Here is an 18,876-nt window from a genome sequence, read left to right as displayed (position 1 = left end):
GATCGTTATCATCGTCGATAAGTTGGAGCTGTTGAAAGAAAATTATGATGTTGCAGTAGTTTATCGAATAGCGCGAACCATCGTGTCGTTGTTCCCTGAATTTTCCTTTTCAATTGCGATAGCGAGTACGTTAACCGCTGATATGATTGATGCTTTTGTCGTGATCGTTTGGCAGGTACTAAATTATACGGCGGATTGGTATTGACTTTGCTAGATTTATGAGAGTTTGGTTTATGTAAAGTAAGAGGCGTAGGACTCACTTAAGTAATGTCATTTTTGATAATACTTTTCGTAGGTGAATTTTAAATCCGTAGTAAATATATCATTGATCGATCAATCACGTTGACGAAAGTGCTTTTTAGATTCGAACAAAATAAAGACCGTAACGCGAAGACCGAAGAATAAAAAGTCGGTAACAATTTTCTATCCGTCCGAAATAAATCTTAAATACGAGATACACAATTTCTTCGACGAATCACTGTCTTCGATAGTAGACCTACGATCTAGAAGATCATTTCTACGACGATCCAAGTCACGATACGACGCATCGCAAGTGTACCATCAAGCGACACAATTCCGTCAAACGAGATAGTTGAACCTCGCTGTAAAAAAAATCCTACATACTAAGAATCATACCGTCCATGGCACCGACCATCATCGACATCCTCGAGATCAGATAACGACGATGCGGTGCCACGCCATTTATCATCCCCTTTGCTTGGAACTTTTTCTCGGTCACATAAACGCCCCTGTCGATTGATCCTCACGGTGAAAGTTAATCTCTCGGTGCGTATGACATAGAGAACAAGAAAAAGAGCGAATGAGGCGAAGCTTCGTCGCAATCCAGCTCGTTAGGATCCATGTTCTCTTCTGGATCAAGAGGACCTCGCGTACTTGGTTGCCTTCGTCTCCTTCCTATCCAGATCGTGATTCCCTGGTTCCCCTCTCGAGGCCGTTTCATCCTGAATGGTGGCGCGGAATGCAGTAAAGCAAATAGGCTCCTCTCGCGGCCGAATAGCTAATTACGCTTCTTGGCATTCCTGTTTCTGGTTAGCCAGTCAGCAACAGTCAGAGAGAAGGCAAGCAGCTTGGCCAGAGGAATTATAGGCTAATCCTGGACTCGTAGGAGGACACGAGCGGCCGCGGTCACCAGACGACGAAGAAGACCACGAGGAACCCACCCAGACCTGATATCCTTCCTCTTTTTCTCGTATTTCTTCTCGTCTTTCTCTTCTTCTTTCTTCCTTTCCTCCTTCTGTTTCTTTCGCGTGCTCGCCTTCCTCTTCTTCCGTTTCCCTCTTACTCGGCGTAATGGCGTTGTTTAATGTTTAATCATAGCCGCCGCGCGGCTAGAGTATAATCATAGTATAATTCAAGCAACAACATCAGCAACCACCGTGCCACGACGATGCTCTGGTGGTGGTAAGTCCGCGCTCTGCGGTCGAGAATGCATCCGCAGCACCCAGATGCACCCACTGCTACGTGTTCCTCTTTAGGGCAAGTCCAACGTTGTTGCTCTTGGCGAGGGTGTAGTTTATCGTTTCCGAGTACGAGCTCGTAAAATGTAGAGACTGATGAGTGGTTGAATCGATGTTGATTTAAATTTGGAGATTCTTATAATTTATATTTGCGAATCGAGCTGAAGATTTTTGTAGCAGAGACTGGAGGATTTGTTGTTAGCGATATTGATAGATTTGTTAGTCGTTGCTTTGTTATTCTTTAGGCATTCCATAGCCTAACTTATTTATTTATTCAATAATATATGGATAAGTACATAATTATTTATTAATTATTTATTTAATATCTATAAAACACTTTCATATAACAGTCTTTCGTATAAATTAAGTATTTCCTAAGAAATTAGATTTATATTCCAATTAATCACCTCCAGGCTGTCTATTCCAATATTCTCCAAGTAATGATATTTATCTTTCATTTTATTAATTATCTTTATCTAATCTTCGATCGATAATGATTCACGGATCAATCTTTTTCTCTAGCCATTGATCTGCATATTTCGAACATATTTTACCATAAATTAAAATCATTAGTCCTCCACCGCGTAGTTAATAGCATGATTTAAGTGCGTACTCTGAACTTCTATTAAATACCTGTTTGGAGGACGATTTATGCCACGCGCGGCCGATGTTGCGACGCGTATAGCTACAAATGACAGAGTTCGACACAAACGATCTTTGATTGCGTTGGCAGGTAGATTCAGATGTAAGATATGTTCGCATGCGTGCTGCCCGTACGACTTTTCTATTATTCAACCTAATCATAATGCGGCTCCTTCCAACTCTATTTGTTAATATATACCGAATAATACAAAATAATGACACGTTATTAATACGTATCCTGTGAAACTGCTATTTCAGATTGTTGTTAGATAAGAAGAAGTAGGCGATAAGTAGTTGATCTATTGAAATCTCCTTCAGCCGATGATATTGTTTTATCGTAATTAGTCTCTGTCGTATTTGATCATTTTATTATCTATTATATCATGCCGCGATATGAAATTGATCCGTATGAAAGATCGGCTCTTTGATGAATATATCATCGAAATCTGAAATCAGCAAGATATCTGTGAAAGTATCGAAGTGAACAAATTTTTCGAACAACGCATTGGATCATGCGACAGAAATTATTTTGGTATACGCGTACGTAAGTGTACCTAGTATTTTACAGAAATGTACTTGCTCTTAAAATTTTACTTTATAAACGATATTTCATATGCGCTACATCAATATGTATTTGATGTTTCTATTAAAAGTCTTGCAAATTCTATATGTATTTTTCAATTTATTCGAAACTTTCTATTGCAACATAATCACGATATTATACTGTCAATAAAGTTTTAACAACTACTACGTAACACGCGTAATATATCCTTGAAAGCGAATCTCTACATTAACTCACTCTTTACGCGCACTCCAGTTTATTTTCGAATACGAATCACGAAACATATATTATATTTATAGCAAACTTTTTGCTGTGATGAAAAAAATTCGAAACACAAATATCGTCAAAACCATTCTCGTTCGAGATAATAACATTAACGTTACCTTGTAATTTTCGCTGTGCCATATTTCACAACACAGCTTAATACCGATGTTTCGAATCCAGTTGAAAACGATTCATTCAATTGGGTACACGAAAATTTCTTCGTATCACCGTGAAAGTCCCGTTGAACGACGGGGCTTTTTCGATAATTAACACTCGATTCTTTTGTGTCGGTGACTGCTCGGTACGCGTCAAGGCACCGAACGTCGCCGATTTGCTCTTTTTCGATCGCCTCAAGGCCCATCGGTACTTGCGTCGTGCCGAGTCATGCGTGGAACTCCCGGCATCATTGCCATAACTCGTCCCGCCGTGTTGCCTTCGTGGAGAGTTTATGGTACCATCGTTCTCGGCCCGCAACAATTCGGTCGCCATCGTCCACGCACAATTGCTGCCAGATTTTTACCTATCCTATTGCCCCGTGGATGAATTATCCTCTCGATCTTTTATCTATATCTTGTCGACATTTTTATCGAGGAACATCGCGTGTGGCATTATAATTGTAGATTTCTTTTCCATTCGCTTGATCACCAACTTTTAACAATTATATTTATACATTATACATATTATATCATATTTTACCTTCAATATTTCTATAAAGAGAACTGTGTTATTCAACGAATATATAGAAAGTAATTCGCAACTACGATTATCTCTACTTAAATAATTCAAAAGGAACTGTAGCTTGTCTATGCAATAAAATAATTCCGATCCTTCGAATCTCTGTATTTCTCCCCAAAAAATAATTACTTCATTATCAAAAAAAAAAAAAAAAAGATGGAATAAGGAAGGAATTTAATCAAACCGTAATAATTGTCCAAATGTAACGACCAATGGAAACTTCTTACTTCCAATTTTTTCGTTGGTTCACGCGATCTTCTGATAGAACACCGTTTCTTACGATCTTCTTATTCGTCTAAGAAAACAATTACATCGCCACCAAAACAAAAAAGAAAGAAAGAGAAGAGAAGAGGACGCAAAAACGGAAGAGAGAAAAGATTTAATCAAAGAAAATTACGAAAAATAAGATCCTATTTCGGAGTTTTTCGTTAGTTCACACGATCTTCTATCGTAGCAGCGTTCGAATCTTTGTCCCGGAATCGTTTTCATGGCGTCGAGGTCACGAGGAAGCGACGTCGGCACGGCGCGCGGCGTGGCGGTGGCAGCGTTGAAAATAACGTGGCACATTATAGGCAAGCATTAGAGTGACCGGTAGCCGACCGGTGAGTTTTTTGCCGGATTCCAGTAGCGCCTTCGACAAACACCGGCGAAGAGGGAAGAGTCCGGTCTCTATAGTTCGCTACTTTTACTAGGTTATTCACGAACGGTCTCGTGACTCGTTCCGCGCCAGCTCCTCTCAGCACCTTGTCCGACGCGGAGTCTGCCAAGGGCCAAAAGAAGTCCCCTCCGGAATTCCTCGTGGCGAAAGTGAACGCGCTGGAATCGAGCTTTGCTACGCGCGAAACCGAACCGTTCCGTCGCTTCTTCGCGCGTCATCCTCGCGTATGCGTCTTTCAGAGACTTCCTTCTTCGAGTCGTAGTTCATCAGTTGCAAAGATGGAGATGTTTTTCACACCATTCATATTAGATGGTTTTAGCGAGTTTTAGATTTTTTAGAATTTACTATAGTTTACTATAGTTTTCTGATTGATCGATAGTTAACAGTGCATGAAGGATTTTTAAAGTTTGAAGATTCGACGTTAACCTGTCAATGTTTTCGGAAAACGAAGGATAATTAGGAACTGTAAAATCGCGTACACCGTAAGTTATATAATCGTACAAATTTCATTACTCCAGGCTATGCATTTTTTGGTACAGACCAACTCTTCGAGCATAAATTTCTAACGAGACGGCTGTGATGTCTTAAATTAGGATGATTCTCGAATCTTCTAATCGTGTGATCAATTAAACGAGAAAAACATTCGTAAGACGAGAAACTATTCGATGTCACGTCCCTTTTAATTGCCCCCGGCAACGTATGAAATCATTCTGATGGGAAAATAATTGCTGTATTATTAATTATTCGACATGCATCATTTTTCTGAAGACCGTCGTGCGGTTGTTTCGCAATCGCGTTATTAAAGAGCTCTGATTGCGAGGATACCTTCGCGGATATAATAAATGAGATGATTCGAGAAAAGATATAATAAATGTGAAATATACTAATTATTTTCCTAAGTGGAATGACTATTAAAATGAAATTAGAATTCTGGGACCCACTTTAAGAAGATCGTACACGTTCAACTTTTTTCCACGAACTATATCCCTCGATACATTAAATTTTCAAAATCATCTTACCTAAACCCCATCATCCTGTTGCTCCTTACATCGCTAGGACGCGCCTAAAACAATACTCTGATCGACAGTTGTTTTATGTATCTACAATTTCCTTCAAACTGCGTCAAATTCGATCAAACCAATTAACGAACGTTCCCAACCAACGGCGATTTCGTGTTCGAACGAAAGGAAGAAAAGAGGATGAAAAAACGATATCCACAACGGTTACGCTTGGGGATGAACTGTCACCCCCCATGGTAGGATTTTTTTCGGCTCTCCTTTCCTCGGTTCTCTCATCCCCACGAGCCATGAGTCACATAATAGTTCCTCCGTGGCCCCTAATGATTTATGCCTATGGTCGGGTTTTATGTATTTCTGTGCAACGCGCTTCAGCATTTTTCTTTTTTCTTTTTTTTAGCTTCTCACCCCGGTGTCGTTGGATCGACCGACGATGAGAGAGAAAGAGAAACTATCACGGGACCGTGAAGGAAGAAAAAGGGGATGGGAGAAGAACCATAAAGCGTCGCAGGGCCCTGGTACTGCTTTTCGCTGCTACGGCTAACTACGCAGTCTATATAGATCGATATAATTAATAGCTCCGGCATGGATCGGGTAACATATGGCTCGGGACACGTTCGAAGAACAGAGAAGGACAGAAGACTCGGGGACAGCAGCGTGGAGAGAGGAGAAAAGACTCGGGGCACATCGAACTCTTGGACTGCGCTGCATTCAAAGGGATTAGAGGCGAATAAACGAACACCGAGAGGTGTTCTCGTGCAAGCGAAAAAAAAAAAAAAAAAAGAAACGACAGCGGCATGCTAATTCCTACCTGGTGGCGTCCTCAAGGTCCAAGGAGGAGCCTACCAGTTGAACTCGTTCGCCTGTTCGTCACACTACTTTCGGTGTGAGTTTAATATTGACCCGGCGAGATTAGGTGCGAGCCAGGTTCGGATTAAACGAAGCTACGGTTCTGTTGATCATTCGTGAAGAAGTTAAGGGTTTGGTTTCGTTTAACGTTTGGAGAAGTTGAGAGAAAATTGAGGATATCTGTGAAGGGTGAGTTTCTTATGCGATTAGATTGTTTTATGGAGGATAGCGATGACGAAGAAGAATTAGAAGAAGAAACGATGACTTGGATTGTGTATTCCTTGTTTTAATATATGTCACAGACGATCAAATTTTTAGGCAAAATTTTATTCCTAGTTATCGGTGTTGTATTTCTCTAGTTGTGATTGCAAATTTCTAGATTTCGACGATTCTAATTTGTCAGAAACGAAGCACGTACAGAGAGTAACCGAATGAGTGTTGAGGAACCGAATGAGTATTGATACGATAGAACCGACAAAAAATATACGACAGAGCAGAACAAAAAATTCTTTCTATTACATTTCCATCCCTTACTATTCGATACAATAAATTCAAATAGCGATACGGATACTACAGTAATATCCATTAAAAGTAACCTAAATGGAACACACAACCATATATGTAAGTGCACGTGCACTGTCTACATTCTCAACAATAATTTATTCAAGAATAAAGCTTCCGTAAAGAACGTCACTTTGTATTTTCAACCTATTTTTCCCCATAAATTCGTCCTTTCTCGAGTTAGTAGCATCGATTCAAAACCACCCTGTATATCGCATACGTAGAGTTTCCACGTGAATTGCCATCGATGGACAAAGAACGAAAGAAAGATGCCAGTTCAACCCTCTAGTGGAGATATCATTTGCATTCCCTCGTCGACAAGGCCACGTGGCCATACCGTGTACACGGCCGTTTCCGCACCCTGCGCTCGCGCGAGTAAACGGCGCGCGTTTTGCATAATTTCACGAATCGCGCGTATAATCGTTCCCCGCCGGTACAAAACGCAGCGGCATTTTGTGTCGTACTCGCGCGACCCTGGCCTCTTCCGTATTAGCATAAGCTTTTCGAAATGACGCAGAAAGAGCGACACGTGACCCGTCACGAGCCGGAAGGACCAGGCCCTCGAAAACCAAAGGTTTCAGGCGTCATGAATTTCTGAACCAACTCCGTTCTTTTCTTCCTCGTCCCTCGAATTACCTCCCTACCGTCGATTGTCGATGTATCAAAATTTCGTCGAGCTATGCGACATATAGGAGGAAGCTGAAGAACGTTTTCTAAGGGGCACGTGACAGAGAGACAGAGAGAGAGAGAGAGAGAGAGAGAGAGGCCTTGAACTTTTACACGAGCACGAGCCACGCTATTATTATGGTAGCAGACACCGATGTAAATGAATTTTATATGTGGGCTCTGAAGGAATCAGTTGGAGATTTGAAATAGCTTGTGTTGCATTTGTATGTTGATGGAGTTGTTTGAGATGCAGGGAGATCGATGAAGTGGCTGATGGGGCGGTGCGTTGATTTGAATATGCGGATTTGTCTATTAGCTGGTGATTTTTAAATAATAGGTGTTTTGCAAAAGCGATGGCTACTTGTGTAGGTAAATTTGTTATGTTTCTTTCTTATGAAACTCGTAATGAATTTATGGCTATATGGCGTATAAGCTTTTTACTACAAGTCGGATGATTAGAGAAGAAAATGATTTAGTGAGAAGATTTTTATCTTTGTGACTGTAATAAGCTTAGATCGATGGTAACTATGTAATTATGGATCGAATAATCAGAAATATTATAACTCCAACTCTTTGCAATATGTTTTATAGTAAATTTCATAATACACATAATTTCATAATGAGTAGAAAATAGACATAAGTACCTCAACAGGATGCAGGTATCGATCAAGCTTACTCGCAATTAAAATGTTGGCCAAAGTTTTAAATTTGACCTAGCTACACGCGTATAACTATTCTTTTTTTAGCTGTAACTTTCACTATTCACCTTCACGATAATGATTTAATTGTCTCTCGCGTATCCATATACGGTAGAGTAGTTGTAAGAAAATGAATATATATTGCTTTGGTATCTGATAATTGATAATTTATACGTAAGAATTCACGATGAAATAGAAACTTCTTACATAATAATTCGCGAAATAAATGTTAAAATAATCAATCTACGAAATGTACCACGCGTATCAATCATCCTACAAGAGGAATAAAAAGAAGCAGGGATATCAAGTGATAATTCCAGAGGACATAAAGTGAGAGCTACCAAGAGTAATCACCGGATCGTTACCAGGCACAATACTTTCATGGAGCGATTTAACGCGCGCGTTCTCGAACAAAGCCATTAGATTTCACAAGGAATATCGAAGTCTTTGTCGTGTATAGTCGGTACAAAGGCCGCGAAAAAGGCGAAGCCAGGGTTCAAACGCACCGACGATCGCTCGTCACCAAGGAATCAATTTTCCGAATGAATATCCCAAGCTTTTGTTCTCCTTCTTTTTTCTCTCTTTTCTCCTTTCCTTCCACGCGTCCGCTTCCATTCAGAGCTTGAATCGCGTCGTTTAGGGAATTTCGTGGCGTCGCGTCGGTGGCAGTGAACGGGGCCGTCAACACCGTCCATGTCCACGTGTACAATGGCCCTCTCTCGCAATCATCCACCTCCCTGCGTATAGATCGCCTCTATTGTTACCTCGAAAGACGCGACGAAAAAGTGGCGCGACTAATTACCTCGGCCGGCTCGATCGACAAAACCTTGGAAAGTCGAGTGTAAATCACGTAACAATTACAAAGGCGTCGAGCCAACACCGTTTCCATTGCCAGTTCCCCGTGTTGTGTGTACAGTAACGTTGTTTTCTTAACTGCGATTGAAATCGATCGACGTGGATCGTAAATATACTACGTGTAAATGGTACGCTACTTGGAAATTTGTTAGGGCGACGAGTAGACTGTAGATATTCGCGTTGCTTGGTGAAAATTTAAAATCACGACGTGTTTCTATAGGATTTAATATTTTTAAGGAAATCGAACATTTACGTGCGAAAATACTAGACCGTGGATTTTTATCCATTTATGGGAAGTTCGAAGGTGTAAAGATGCATAGAACGCGCATTCATTTTTCCGTTTGAAAATTTTTGCTACATGTCTCTGATACTTTTGAAGAACATGTTACATACGCATGTCTTTCGGAACAATATTTCTCAACTTTCAAACGCGACAAACATACTTAATTGTATTTCTTTTATATATTTCAAACGTATGGCGTAATTTCAATATTTAAGAATTGCTATTACCGATATAGTTCTCTCCAAACGTGAGTAACCTACATACGATACAAATCAGAATCTTCTACGCAAAAATCTACCAATAACGATAGCTGTTATCGTAGCTGTAACTTAAGACCTTATTTATTTTATTACCAAACTGACCAACGCCTTACACCTCTGTGCCTTGTAAAATTTTCCTAATAATATCGACTCAATTAAAAATTATTTGTTAGCATATAACACAAATAATAAGGATTCAAGTAGAAGCGAACGTATCGAGTGAATCTCCCGATAACCAGATTCTACGACTCCAAATCTCAGTATTCTTTCCCTGAAACAAAATTCCATGACCAAATGGAAATATTCCGTAGGACGCGGTTTGACTGTCGAGCATCTACGTCCTCGCATTAGAAATCCAGGCGCGAACGTGTAATCTTACAGAGTACGGTTAACGCTTCCCTGTCGGTTCTAATTCATTGCTTGAACGCGAGTCGATCGAGCAACCTCGGCCTACGATAAACTCGCTTGTTTTCCATGCCAGTACCAGCTTGGCTGGTCTCGACAATGCCATGTATGTACTCGTAGAGCCGAGTCGTCGAATCGTCCGTGTCACGGAATGAACCCGGCTTAATTACCTGGTGATGCACGACTACCAGACGAACCACGTCGTAATTCGCCTTAACAGCCGTGGTTTACGCAAAACTCGCGTGATCGACCGGCCATGGTACCTGGAAACACGCTTTCTTCCGTCTCGAGTGTCGCCTCCTCGATTCACGCGGGTTAGGTAGTCGATATTTCACGCGTTCCTCTCGCCGGCAATTTAAACGTTTATTTGAATATGAAGGCTACGAGAGAAGAACACGATATGTCATATTTTATATTTTTTACAGAGGAGCAGTTTTAGAATCCAGTTTTCTCTGTCAATTAATTCCGTGTTGTTACGATTGTTCTTTTGCTCGATTTCGGCATACTTTTCTATCTTCTTCGTAATTTTATGTAAACCCACGTTCGTAATTCCCATTTTTATCGTTGCTCCCGCTCGTTGGATCTATCAAATCATTAAAATCTCTCATACAGCGATAATTGAAGTCATAAAATCAAGAAACATGAATTTATCGTGTTCTCCTGCTGTGACTTTCATATTTATATACTTATCGTAATCAATTAACTTGCGTTACTCGTAGTAGACAAAAGTAGGATTATTTTGAGTTATGTTCGTTCACTTCGAATCTTCCGATTAACATATTTGGTTACGAGCATCTTTGTAACGATCTATAGTCGAAAATAGACTATTTGATTCATCGTTAATGGCGTTTCTGCGATTAATCCGTATCGTTTTGCAAGTATAATTTTCTGCATACAACAGTAGAGTATAGTTCTTTCGTGTACAACGTTTATGCTCAGCAAAACGTAAGCAACTTATTTAATCTACTGCTACATTACATAAATTTTACAGCAACTACTAAGCCAAGGAACTACGATAATCTTTAGATATCGTTATTTAATGCGATACGACTTACCTAAAAACAAATCTAGAAACGCAAAGGGAATGTTTCGTCAAGGTTCTGGGTAAAAAAGGAAAGGGGGTGAAATAATCAAATAAGAAGTAAACCAAAGATTAATCTTACCATAGTATAGCTTTATTTTAGACTAGAACGGAAAAATAATATAATATTAATAATATAAAATAATAATTAATAATAATAATAATAATAATAATAATAATAATAATAATAATAATAAACTATATACACGAGAATAGTAGGGACCGACATACATAACATTGTTGTTCATACGTATAATTGTATTCGTCGTGTTTATATGTATGTGTTACGTATGCACAAGTGTTTCTGAATTTTAGTGTATTCCATACATGCGTATGCGTTTGTGGATTCGCGTATAACGCGTGTGTGCTGACAAAGAAAAAAGCGAGAAATTGAGCCACACCCTCGTCGGCTGCGAGTTCGATCTCTCAAACGCGTGTGCTAACTTTTTGTTAACTTACGTGCCCGATCATACATTACTTTGTTGTAAATGAACTTATTCGTGGTACTGTAGAAACGTGATAGAATTGTTCGTTTAGAAAAATGTTCTGATCGAAGCAGATCCAGCCTCTGCGTAAATCTACTGGTATCGTTGACTCATACAGAATATCGTAACAGTTCGAATTGTATTTCAGTCCAGTACATTAATTCCAAAATATTTCATTTCATTTCAATTCGTCATAGATAAAATAGATTTTTGAGCGTGTCAATAGAAATTTAATCCATGAATTTGCTACGAACAAATTTTTATTTTTCATAAATGCTTTAAAATCATCAACGAGTAATAAAAATTGTCGGTTCGAAGTGATTCGAACGATCACGTTTATAATGTGAAATAAGAACGCATACATAAATTTTAGATGTTAACGTTCGTATTCCACGTTTAATATCAACATGGTTGACAGTATTGTTTGTTAAGGTATTATTAAGAATACTAACAAGCGATGACTGGCAATAATCCATGTTGATAGATACAACGATGAAAATAAAGTAATACTAAAAACAAAACCAACTAGATCTACAAAGATCGGCTGAAAATTTCACGTTCCAGTTACCCGAAAAAGTTGGCGACGCTTAAGGATTCGATAAAAGGGGAAGAATATGAAATTATAAAATAAAAAACTAGGATAAAGATCGTAAAAAGGAAGAAAGGGAAAAGAATACAACAGCGATGTATACGTCGAGTTTTCAGGCTGTTCAAGGTCGGCTGTTCGAGATCGAGTCGATTCGTTCGTGTGGGCAGACGAGAGTGTGACTATCACAAAAAACGATAAAGAGAAAGAGAGACAGTTTCTTGGGGGGGGGCGGGGGCTCATAAATAACTAACGCATAAAACAATAATAATAATAATAATAATAATAATAATAATAATAATAATAATTAGTAATAGTAGTAGCCCTGATTAAGATCGATGTCGTCGTAAAAATGGCAAAATAGGATTGTCTCGCTTCGCTGCGAAGGAAGAAGGAGGACAAAACGAAGTTATGTTATGCGATGACACAGAAACAAGTTCGACTGGGATTAACGCATGCGTATGAATGTATGAACAGAATGAATTTCACGTTTCGTACCTAGCTTTTATAAAAAAATATAGGGAATCAACGCAAATTTGTGATATATATATATATATACATATATATATATATGATATATATATATATATATCTTATATTTGTTATGTGATATAGAACATTATTTATTATATATTAATTTAAAAAAGGAGAGTATAACTTTGACTCTGTTATTACTAATACTAATTACGATTTTTTTGCTGAAACAATTGACGGCTTACGTTGGAATAAACATATACTTAATAAATCTCTAATAAGCAAAGTTGGCATAAGTATAGTTGATTCTTAGTCGATTGATTAATAGTCGAATGAGATCGAAACTAAGAATTAGTTGTTTCGCCGAATTGAGGACTTTTAAGAACTTCGAATGTAAGACGTAAATCTCGAAATCGAAGTAAATACACGAAAATACTAAAATACTAATTTGGGCACGGCCGTCGCTCAACCCATCATATGTATGCATCTATCACATATATATATATATATAATGATAGCAGAACACAACAATTTTTAAAGCAAGGATCAAATACAAATAGCGTAGATCCTTAAATATATGAATGTCCTTTTTGTTTAAGGTACCCAAGGTCAAAAAATTTTCTTGCGATAGTAATTATAAAATGGCTAATTTTTAACTTAACTTATGTACGAAATTTCCTAACTGGGAACTTCGATAGCGTAAAATCAATAAGATAAAGAAACAAATAATTAAAAAAAAAAAAAACTTTTAAAAAGCTTTCGAATTCGTATGTACGCATATTTCTAAAAATGGACGACAAATTTCCTGAAAGGCGATAATTCTATAATATCAAGCTCTCGTAATTCGTCGAAAAATGAAATCCATTTTGCGTCACCGTATAATCCACTGTATAATGCACGTATGTATGTATGTACTTATGGATAACGCATGTGTAGCCCGTGACAAGAAAAAGGCAAAGAGAGAGAGAGAGTCGACTCTCTGGCGGTCGTTACGGTTGTTGGAGGCCAGAATCGGGACCGTTCGAGATAAAGGGGCCCTATCCGAGCCTCGGATAACAGCGAGGGCTTTGCGTAGTGTATTTACAATGAAACGCTTCAGGCGCAACAAGGAAAAGGCACTGAACGTAAGATGACACGGTGTTGGAATGGCTTCGCGGCTACGCATAATGACGACGACGACGACGACGGCGACGACGACGACGACGACGACGACGACGACAAAAACGACGACGACGACGACGACGACGGCGAAGACGACGACGACGACGACGATGATAAGTATGACGCATATCGAAAGACAAGAAGGGTAAAAAGGGGAGGGACGAAAGGTAAGGGTACAAGATATTTCGCAACACTATGTAGGAATTAAAGGCAATGTATTCTCCGTTCTTTCTGGCTATACTATAATGAATCAAACGCTTCTAGTAATAATCGAAATGGATAGTTACTAAGGATCCATTATAAAATATAATAATAAAATTCGTAATAATTTGTAATATAATCTATAACTGTACAGCAACTTATAATCAAGACGCGATGGGTATTACTTCTTCGTCATCGTTTTCTTCCATTTTCATGATACTCTCACTTGGTTATATTTATGCTTGCGTTTCTATATATTTCACCGATGGCGATGATCGATATTAGATTAATTAGATTAAAAATGTTTAATGCTTGATATTCTCACGCATCACGGCATACTCGACACTTTTACGCTTTTTCTAAAATTTGTGTACTTTTCTAAAAATCCCATTCTTCGGGAGTCAATTCACTCGCACACTCACTCACACATACTTTTCGTATTGTCGTTTACTCTTTTATGTTCGCTCTCTCCTTTTTTTCTTTTTTAGTCGTGTTCTCCCTTACGCTAGAAATAGTCATCTGATAGGAACTTTCAGTATTGCCTAGCTCTGGATATATTATTATTCGCACTATACATATAAAGATTCTTCGAGATTTCGCTTCGTTTGTTATTTGTTTTTTTTTTTTTTTGAATTTTTTTCACTTAGAAATTTCGTAATCGACGGGCCCCCTAGAGTATCACACGGGCCAAATTATACAGTATGCGTACGTATACACGCGGTAAAGGAACACGTGCACAACATACAACGACGGTGACTCGCGCGGGTTCGAAATTCATCATCACGATAACGATAAAAGAAGATCAAAGAAAAGAATAGAAAAGAGAAATCTCATCGAAGAGATGAAAATTATTCTTCGTTTCAGACGCAAAATATGAAGTTCAAGCATCGCGGTATCGAATTATCGACTACGAAGAATAAGAAAGAAGGAAAAGAAGCACAGACAAATATCCTCCGTTTCAAAATTTCGAACTCGTCGCGGGCCAAACGATCGTTTACGAGTCTAAGAGGTCAGCCAGACACTCACCGGCCGTGGTGGTAGCCGTGCTAGCCGCTGCGGTGCCCGGGTGTTGCTGTTGCTGTGGCTGGAACATCGCCGTAGGATGGAGGAACAAGGATCCGTACATCATGTTTTCGTCCGATTGCTGCTGCTGGCCGGCTTGCTGGTTACCAGGCCCGACCACCGGCGAGCTACCGATTCCTGCTGCGCCACTGTTGCCACCAGGAACGATCGGTGCGCCTGGTGTTGGCGGCACGAGGCTACCTTCCTCGACGGCGACACGCACCGATTCGATGTGTCGCCGTGAGAATACGTGCTCCTGGAGCGGCGACTTGGCCGAGTATCGAACAGAGCAAAGCCTACATTCGTCGGGCCCTGTCGGACCGCGATGAGGTTGGACGGCCGATCCTTCGGCTGGCAAACCTGCCGCCAGTCTAGCTTTCTTCTCCTTCGCGCGGGCGTTCTGGAACCACACCTGCCACTCCTTTCTATTAGATCGCAAAGTCCATTGGTGACTCGATTATCGTCATTAGGGTGATGTAATTGGAGGAATTATTGTGGAGTTGGTGAAACTTCGGAGATTTAACAGATAAAAGAAAGAGGTATAGATATTAATTGCTATAGAACTTCATTTATCTGAAATCCAGTTATAAGAACGAAATTTTCGCTAGTTCACCCTCAAACGAATTACTTATTGACTCGACTTATTTGAAAGTTAACTCTTCTTATATGAACGAACAATTTCTAGGAGTAGGGAGAACCAATGTACTTGTACAAATATTATACTAACTCTAGTTATGCAGTAACTGTTTGTACTTCCATAGGTTAATATAAATGAAGTACTACTGTAATTGGAAGTTTGTTAAGGATTCGCGTATTGTTTGATGTTTCTCGTGCAGAGTTGTAAAATGCAGATGCAATAAATCAGAGTAAAGATAGGAAATAATAGCGTAGCAAGAATTTCATTTATCTAAATCGGTCGAAGAATTTGAAGATTTTTGAAATTATGTTTATTATCTGTATCGTTATATCGAAGTTATATTTATATTCGTTTAAAATTGCATAATTTTTCATTGCCCCAATCCACGGATAGAAAGTAAAATAATCTTTACTTTAATTAAAATAATCAACTACCGCAATAAAGATTATTGCAAAGCTCATGCACGATAAAATAGAACTCAATATCGAAGTAAAGACTGCTCACCTGAACCACGCGCTTCGGCAGTCCGATCTCGCGCCCGAGCATCTCGCATTCGGCCATCGTAGGCGTCTTGTAGTCCGAGAACAACGACTTCATCACTTTCACCTGAGTAGCAGACATCTGAGTGCGATATCTCTTGCCGCTGGACTGGCCCGTTCCGCTGCCGGTGCCGGTAACCGGCGGGCCCGCGGTACTTCCGGTCCCCGCTGAAGCGGGTCCCTGTCTGGAGCTCTGTGTGCTCGAGGCTGGACTCGCCGGTCCACTCTCGTCGTCTAGGAATTCCGTAGTCTCGCTCATGCTGTCGTCGTCGCAGATACTTCTTTCGGAAAGGTCGGTCAATGGACCGCAATCGCTACCACCGCGAAAATGTGCGCCGTGTTGCTCTTCGAGAAGATTACTCAGTCCACCGAGACTCAGTTTCATCGGGCGACTCAGGTCTACCGGTTTGCTCAGATCCAAAGGAGATTCACCGCTGTTACCGCCTGCCTGATGGTTCGCGGTTTCTTGTTTACCGTTGCTGGCGTGAGCCTGCAGCTCACTGATATATCGTTTCATCGACTCCTCGTAGTACTTCTTCAAGGATGCCTCCATGTCGGTGTTGAAAGGTGGAAACAGAGGAGGCATCATATTCGGCGTGCTCGGATTCGAAGGAGCCGACTCCATCGAGAGTTCTTCGTCGGGGATATTATCGATATTTACTTCGCCGCGCGCAACTTGATCGGCGTGTTTGCTGCTGAGATGGGATTCTAACGCCGATTTCACTTTGAACAGCGCTGGACAAAACGGACAACGCTTGTTGATCACCTGGCTGTGTGCGCGGAATTGGCCTTTCCGTTCCCTAGCTCGTGTATTTTGAAACCACACTTGAACAACACGTTTTTTCAGACCGACCTCGCGGGCGATCGTTTCTAACATCTTTCTCGATGGATTCGACTCGACTTGGTACTTCTGGTACAAGTAATCCAGCTGTTCGGGCAGTATCGTCGTTCTCAATCGCTTGTCTTTCGGCTGCTCGTTGTGCTCGGAGTTCGAGCGGCTATCACCTCCTGTTCCTTCGTCGAAATCATCGCACCTTCTCTTTCTCTCCTGCATCATAGCGATCAAAGGATGAGGACTATCGGTAGCTACTCCAGTGGTAGCGTTCAGTGCTTGTTGCTGTAGAATCCCGAAAGGTGAGTCTGGCGGATAAGCCGGTGGGAAAAGGGATGGGTTCATGATATGTACCAGCTGATGTTCGCGCCACAGTTCGAATCGCCCGAACATCAAATTACACTTGTCGCACTGAAAGCTACCTTCCTTCGACTCGGTTTGCGATTGCGACTGTTGTTGCTGCAATGGTTGTTGCTGTTGCTGCTGCTGCTGCTGCGACTGTTGCTGAGGCTGTTGATGCGACTGTCCCATTGTTGTCTGCTGCTGATGGTGGGGAGGCGTAGTGGTGTTCAATGGTTGCTGCAACTGTTCCGCGAGAGCGGGAGCGTTCGTTGGGTTGCTGGAGACGGCGTTAGCAGTGGTGGTGGTGGAACTGCTGTTGCTATCTTCGGAACTGAGAACCGCGGCAACTTGGGCCGCGGCCGCCTGCGCTTGGGCGCTCCTCTTCGCGTCCTCCTCCTTGAAGCAGTGCGTCTTCTGATGACGTATGAGCTCGTAGTATCTCTGAAACACCAGCAAACACTTCTTGCATTGGTAATTCAAGCCTGGGGTCCGCTGGAAGCGGCCTGAACCGTCGTCGCCCTCGCGGCTGCCCGTTGTCACTGGCTCAGCGGCTGGCTGATTCTCGTACACTTTTCGTGCTTTCTGTCTAGCGTTCTGGAACCATACCACGATCACGCGCGGGCTCAGTCCAAGCAGCTTGCTCAGATATTCCAGATCGTCGTCCTTTGGGTACGCGTTGTTTTCGAAGAATTCCTGAAGTACTTTGATCTGGTAGTCGGTGAATCTTGTCCTGTTAGCTCGTTTCCCGGAGCTGCCACCCGACGAGTTGTTGCCATTGGTGTTTCCACCGAAGGAGTAATCGGTTGGTCCACGGCCAGGACTCAGGGATCTCTGGGGCGTTAGAGCCATAGCCGCAATGGCGCCTGGAACGACGCTACCAGCTCCGGGATTGGGGCTGGCAAAGTTTTGTGGTGTCAACTTCGGCGGGAGCATAGGAGTGCTCGGAGCGTTGGTTGTCGATGAAGCGTGCGATGACACATCGTGATGAATTCCAGAAAACACCGAGCTCATGCTGAGCGCCGGTGAATGCGGTCTCGACTGCTGTCCACCGGAGCTTCCAGGAGAATGATGCTGCTGTTCTTCTTGATGCTGCGATTGCTGCTGCACGTGACATTGCGGCTGTTCTTGAATCTCCTGTTTTATTTCACTGGCCTGAGTTGTATTCACGTTCGTGGTTGACGGTGGCGGTGTTGCTTGCTTGTTTGGACTTTTGTCATCCGAGGAACTGCTTCCAGATACGCTAGAGTTCAGCGGTGTCACTTTTGCCTCTCCGGTTTTTTCGTATTCTTCGAGATTCAGAGTAGTGCTAGGCGGATTGTTGAAATTGTATGGGCTGTCCTTGTTACGTTGTCGCTCTTTGAACAGTGTATTCCTAAACCAGTGTTTGATCACTTTCGGCGGTAACCCGCTTTGAGCCGCCATATCGAGAATCTGCTCCTCGCCGGGAGAATTGTTGATGTCGAAATGCGCTCGTAATATCTTTAGCTGTTCGTCGGTTATGCGCGTTCGCGCTCGTTTCTGCGAGGCAGCCGCGTTTGCCTGTA

General features: G+C 41.3%; 1 protein-coding gene across 11 annotated transcripts in view; it reads right to left on the bottom strand.

Annotated features, from left to right (window-relative positions):
- Positions 1–18,876, bottom strand: part of Zfh2 (Zn finger homeodomain 2) — a 399,771-nt gene that overhangs the window by 103,404 nt on the left and 277,491 nt on the right. For 8 of the 11 annotated variants that reach the window (XM_072017175.1, XM_072017174.1, XM_072017179.1 and 5 more), the window contains 2 exons: positions 16,124–18,871; positions 14,947–15,403 (listed from right to left, as the gene is read on the bottom strand). In XM_072017175.1, coding sequence (XP_071873276.1) covers positions 14,947–15,403; positions 16,124–18,871 — 3,205 coding nt within the window. Of the gene's footprint in view, positions 1–14,946; positions 15,408–16,123; positions 18,872–18,876 lie in introns of those variants that run through there. The other 3 variants (XM_072017182.1, XM_072017178.1, XM_072017183.1) reach the window with 3 other exon arrangements.

Source organism: Bombus fervidus, chromosome 14 (assembly GCF_041682495.2).
Source record: "Bombus fervidus isolate BK054 chromosome 14, iyBomFerv1, whole genome shotgun sequence".
NCBI classification, from domain to species: domain Eukaryota; kingdom Metazoa; phylum Arthropoda; class Insecta; order Hymenoptera; family Apidae; genus Bombus; species Bombus fervidus.
This window is presented reverse-complemented; position numbering and strand designations above follow the sequence as displayed.